The sequence below is a fragment of the Coloeus monedula genome, assembly GCF_965178545.1.
Source record: "Coloeus monedula genome assembly, chromosome: 5".
Taxonomy (NCBI): Eukaryota; Metazoa; Chordata; class Aves; order Passeriformes; family Corvidae; genus Coloeus; species Coloeus monedula.
Window position 1 is genome coordinate 32,398,890 of NC_138785.1, and position 6,235 is coordinate 32,405,124.

Sequence of the window (6,235 nt, forward strand, 5' to 3'; positions counted from 1 at the left end):
TTACCTGAAGAAATTTGACAGTTTACTCTTACTTTTGTTCTCAGTAAAACTTATTCCGGAACCAGCTATTAAATACCTGTTTGTGTAGGCTTATTTTCAAATCTTTGCATGTATGTCCTTTAAGTTACTGCTGTGTTTTTGTGATAGAATGGAAAGTGTTCCACTTTGGCCAGATCTACATGTAGAGAATTTTCCCTTGATTTTGTTAGAGTGATTGGTTCTATGTTCCACCCATCCCACCCCCTAGTATGTGTTTGCACCAAGTTGTCCTTTCTGTGTTTTTTTTTTTTTACTTCCATTCAGTTTATGGTAATACCATAACCAACAACTAGGCACTGTTTTGTTGATATGGGAGGTTTTAGGTTCCTATCTTTTCCATGGTGTTAAAGTGTCATTTCATTTATCTAGAACTCTTTAATATAAGAAGTAGCTCACTAAAAATAATCTTGTGTATTGGATCTGTGTTCTGGCATATGGAGAGTGTTGTTAAAAAAGTTGCAGACTGATCACTTTGACTGTTGAGCTTTCAGAGAGGTGTAGATGAGCTCTTGGACTGAAATCACCCAGCAAAATAGACTGCAACTCCTGAGAGGTTTGTGTAGCATGAGTTTACAAGTAGAAAACTAGAAATAATCTTGTGGCAATGAATGAATAATACAAAATTTGGTTGATATTTCTCCTCCAACTTCTATTTTTCTTCTGACTCTTTCATAGTATGCTGTTAATATTTATACCATGGTAACACTTGTCACAGCAATCTTTTCTGGTATTCTGGTGCAGTATGTTACTCCTCCTCCCCTCCCAGCGTGCCCTTTAATTAAAGCCTGTCACAAGAACGTCTGTGAAAGTGAATAATGTGTACATAGCAACCCTCGTGGCTGGCCCGAAGGGTGCTGGGAGTGGGGCTGCTCAAGCTGTTGTGTTCTTAGACTCCCTGCTGTAGACCGTCTGAAAACGTGATGTGCCTGGCATAAGACATGCAGCACTTGAAAGCTGTTACTTTGCTGCTTGGAACAGGGTAGTAGAAACATTTTGATAAATTCTGCAATGTGCAGATCATTAAGGTTCTTGATAGTGCTTAAAGGAGCAGTCCTGTTATGCTGTTTATATTGAGACCATCACCAAGACAGGATAAAATATTTAATATTTGCCCTAATTTTGGTATGAATTTTCTGTGATCTTGTCTGTCTTTGAAAGCCTGACTTTTTGTATCTGCATTAAGAGTCTTAAATGACTGCTTTCAAATGCAAATTGCAACTTCCTGGCTTAGTTATGCTCACCAAGAAGGGTGTTTAATCTGGAATTGATGGATGCATTACTTAACAGAGGAACTGTGTTTCCAAAGTCTTAAGCAAAGTCATCATATTGGAGCCATTAAACAATGTTTCTCACATATTCATCCTTTATATGTATTATTTGCTGTGAAAGCAGCAAGAAGAATTTCAGTTTGGAAGTTCAGTTTAAACACTAGATGCAACCAGAAAAAACACAGCAACTGAATTTGGGAATCTCATTTTGAGGAAAGACCATCTGAAGCAGAAATTAAAAAGCTTAAAGTCTTGTAGTAGTATCCCTTAAAGCCTTTCCTCAGATGGAAACAACTCCCATTTCCCCCAAGTATAGTCTTCTTGTCTAAATGAAAACAAAAGCATTACAGAGGAGTGTGATCCATTGGTGGTACGGGGAAAGATATATTTCAGAAGTTATGTCAACACAAACATTTGATAAAATTGAGAAAGTTTAATCTATAATAAAGGACAGTTTATTTCTATTTACAGAAATATATTTCTGTATAATGAAAATTCAATTGTACACTACCTTTGTATGTTTCAATACATCGCTCTTTAACATGCGGGTGCTTTACAGGTTGCTAAGGATGATGGAACCCATGTGCTTATCTCTTCACCATGTTATTTTCAGTCTTAACAGCACCTTTGTAAATTGGATTATTTAGTAAATTACAAATTATATATTCAGGTGCCTGTTAGTAAACTTCTAGTTGATACTTCATGATTGCATTTATAAAGCAAATAGAGCCCCTGTATGCATGCCAAGATGGCAGTTTCTGTTGTAGAAAGTCTGGGGTATTCATTCAGAAGAGCACCTTGGGATTTTTTTGATGCATGAAGTTTGTTCTTTTAGGATCACTGATTTTACCCTTTTTTTCAGCTTTTTAGGAAACCTTGTTTTTTATCTTTATTTCTTGGGTTCAGGCCACTGATATTTGGCATAACTGAGGGTCATACTGGGGAGAAAATCTATGTAGCTATTTCAAATAGTCCTTCCTCTCATGCCCCTCTATCAGTGCATACACCAGAAATAACACTCCCCTGTGTTTTGAAAATACTGGCTTCATAGAGTGTATTTTGGCAAGGCAAGATACCCGGTGGTGTTGGGACATTTCAGAAACATGGTGAACAAGTTCCTCTTCTTGTCTGTGACAGACAGGCTCCTCTGTCTGGGAGAGGGTGGCACAGACACTTACAGAGGAACAGAACTATAAGAAGTCAAACTTTTAAATAAGGGAGACTGCTAGGCTAGTAAGAGGATATTTCTAAGTCTACGCTTTACCAAAAGTTACTGTTTCTACTTTCAGTGAAAAAATGGAGGAAGGCAGAAGGTAAAACTAAGAATGTCTTTAATTGGATCAAGTCCTATTGCCATGTGACTTAAACCTGGAGTCTTCTATGCATTGCCTGGACAGATGTATGGGCAAAGCTCTTGGAGGCTGATATTGGGAGTTGGATGGCAGCTCTCAGCTTATGTCAATGTGCCTCTAGGCCCTGACTCACAGCTAATTCCCACAGTAGTGAGGTACTGATAGTAGTACGTTTCCTGCTCAGTGATTTTTCCCTGGCTGGATGTTCAGCTGCAATATTTTGAACTGTATTTGCAGCATTTCTCACTTAAACTAGGCAGACAACAGAAAACACTTCTGTGACAACTTAAAAAAAATAGGAAGTTCATCTTACAGTATATCATCTTGTGCTCTGGTGCTTTCTGCCCATCATTTGCTACCAGCCCCAGATTTTGCAGTGCTTTCTTCCCAGAGGCCCTGCAAGAAGCAACAAATTCCTCACTATAAGGTTTTAAAGTAACCTCGTTATATGCAGTGAAGAAAATTACTTTTACGTAACTTGGTTACTGACACAGTTCTAAAATACAGTGGGACACAGGCCTTCATGCTCAAACCCCAAGTACAAGGCATTTGTTTGTGTATTCTCTTTTAAGATTACCTTGAATGGTAGTTATATTAGAGTTAGGGCATTCAAAACACGTGGAGCAGAGTTTACAGTTTATTTTCAGCATTTTAAAGTTATCAGTAGTCAGAGAGTGGAACATCTCTGTTGGCACATGGGAGGCTGTACTCAGGAAATAACATGGTGCCTCCTGCCAGCCTGAACGCTTGTTGCCATTTTTCCTTTCTGCTGGCCCTGAGCAGCATTGGTGTCCAAGACAGAGCACTGTCCATTAGTCACAGGTGGAGAGCACTGTGAGGTTACAGGTAAGTCCGTGTGAAGTCGAGATGTCTGGTAGTATTTCACTAGGAATAGAAACTACTTCTGTAGTTCATGGTATGCATAGCTGAGAGCTATCTTTGTCTCTGTTTTACTGTACACCACATCTTTATGGACTGTGATTATAGCAAGAGGTATTTGGACTCTCCTAGTCATGCCTCTGTGCATGTTACACCACCTGTGCACCCAAGAACCTTTCTAAGAGCATAGCATTTACTTTGCCCATGAAAGCTGACATCCATATATGGTGTAAGTTTACTGTCAGCTGCTTTGATTCCCTGATTGTGGGGATTTTTTTAGTTGGTTCTTTGACTCCTATGCTGAATAACCCAAACTGATGGGGAAAGAGATAATTGAACTTCCCTTTGGTCTTCTGAAATAAATTTAACAGCCAAAATGTTTACAGGTAATTGTGTAGTACATCTAGTTCTGCCTCAGTATCTGTTACACTGTAAACAGGTAATTAGAAGGAAAGTAAATGAAAAAAGAAATCCCATGTACCGAGTTTGATTGGGGTGCCCACAGCTGTTCTTGAGTTGGGAATTTATTTGTTTGAGCAAAGTTAGCTATCTGGACATCACGCTTGCGCAGGTTCTCAAATAGCATCACTAATTATTTTAAAGAGTCAAAAAGGGAAAAGCAAAATTTTTACATAGCCCATTGGAAGCACTCAGTGATTTTACAAATGGTTTCTGATTTGACAGCCAAGTTTAAAGCAACAGTCTCAAAGACTGGGATGGCAGAGCAATCTATCACAGCTACTGGAAATTAAGTAAAACTATTAATTTCTCACTGATTAGTCTGTTTTGGTGCTTGCTTTTTAATGAATTGTAGTCAGTGTATAGAAGGCAAGTTTGACCTGTAATACACAAAATATTGTTCCTTTGGGTTGGATTTTGGTGTTTTGAAACACAATTTTGATTTTTTTTTATCATTATTGTTTTGATATACAAAATATCTTTGTAATAATGTTTCACAAAGTTACTATGTGGAAAGTGGCAATTGCTGTGTTTATGGCATGAACTATTTGAGGAGAGAGGCTTTCAGTGGTGGGGGTACACCTGCTTGCACTATTTAACCTGCCTGTGGGCAGATTGGTGGGAGCAGGGAAGATTAAAGATGATAGACCCCAATTTCATTTCTGACAGCTGTGAGATCAAGTCACATCGGATGAGTTTGACAGGGTGAGCAAATGACTATACCCTCAAACTGTGATGCTTGAACATTTGGGAACCTACAGGAAACAGCTGGGAGTTAGATTAACACACAGAAAAATATCTGTTAGTTCATGCTTTGAGAGAGGCTCCAGTGATTGCCCTGAGATAAAACAGTCCTTTTAGGATGAGGTAAAATCCTGCCTAAGCAGAGATAAATAAAGTTCAAGGTTATTAGTGTGACACTCTCATGACCACAAAATTCGTCCCAGCTGTTTCAACACACTGGCCTGGGCTCCTGTGTTGGACTAGTTGGTGCAAAAAAAAGAACTTCAAGGGTCTGATATTTTTTGTTTAATTTGCCTTACTTAATGTTATTGTGATTTAAGGACTATGATATGCAGTGGGCTAATGATACATTTGTTTCAGTTTGCAGCTCATCTAGTGAAAAACAAGTACCCAAGGGTCTGCATCCTAGATGGAGGAATCAACAAGATCAAGCCAACTGGTCTCCTCACAGTTCCTTCTCCACAAATCTAAGTGACTGTAAACATTCAGGACAATCTGTCTGAAGAGGAAAGTCTTACCTACAACACATATCCTGAACCTAAAGGGCATTATGGCATCTTTGCCATACAAGATATCCTGATGATCAGTGTCTTATCCTGCAGCTGTAGAGCCCAGGAGCTTTGTGTTTGTTCCTTAGTATAGAGATTCGGTTGGAACTGACCAAAATTGAAGCTTTAAGCTTTTCAAGAAACCTCTTTCAGCACTGATGTAGTGCAGAAGTGCTTGGGCAAGTCTGAACAAAGAGAGAGGACCTCATCTGGGGTTTGGTATCTTTTATTTCTGCAGAGCAAAATTAACTGGCACTTGATGGCTCTAAGGTGCACTTAGATTATTTGAAAAAGTATTTTACTGTGAATGTTGAAAGTAGCAAAGTGAAACTGTACCATGTATATTGTGTGGAAAAAGTGTGTTCTCCAGTATTTTAAAAGTAATTGCTGTATCTTGTGACCTGCTTTATTTCTGAGAAAGCATTTTTTTCATCTGGTTTGGAAATAAAGATGTGTCCCAAATTGGAAATCACTGTAAGAGCTGCTGCTGAGTCAGTCCAAAATCTGTCAAAAGTTGGAAAATTTCTTCTACTCTGTGGTGAATTTAACAATTTGTTTCTATAATTGTATCAAGTGTAACAATTTCTCAAACAATTACTTACCAGAAAGGTGGGTTTTCAACAGTACTGTGTCTTAGGACTAGAAATCATTTATTTTGCCAATAATAGTGTGCTTCCATTTTAGAAGCTCATGCCTTGAAAGGAAACATTGCAATTTTAATTTTCATTCAAAAACATTCTAGAATAATCACTCTCTCATGGATTGGAAGTTGAGAGTTTTCTTTGGCCCTCTGCTCTTTCAGCTAGTGGTGTCAATTTTCTTGGGGCTTTTTTAAGTCCTTGAACATGAACTTTAAAACTGACAGATTGAGACAACAACCTGGTTTTGAACTGGACTGGTGCAAGGGCTGCAGATGAGTGAAAGCAGGCTCCCACAAAGGGCATGA

At 38.5% G+C, this 6,235-nt stretch overlaps 1 protein-coding gene across 1 annotated transcript in view; it reads left to right on the forward strand.

Annotated features, from left to right (window-relative positions):
- The window catches only part of TBCK (TBC1 domain containing kinase), a gene marked incomplete at its 3' end in the record, with an annotated part of 94,162 nt that extends 88,950 nt beyond the window's left edge, over positions 1-5,212 (forward strand). The window contains exon 26 of the mRNA XM_082281761.1: positions 5,102-5,212. Coding sequence (XP_082137887.1) covers positions 5,102-5,212 — 111 coding nt within the window. The remainder of the gene's footprint in view (positions 1-5,101) is intronic.
- Between the last annotated feature and the right edge of the window lie 1,023 nt (positions 5,213-6,235).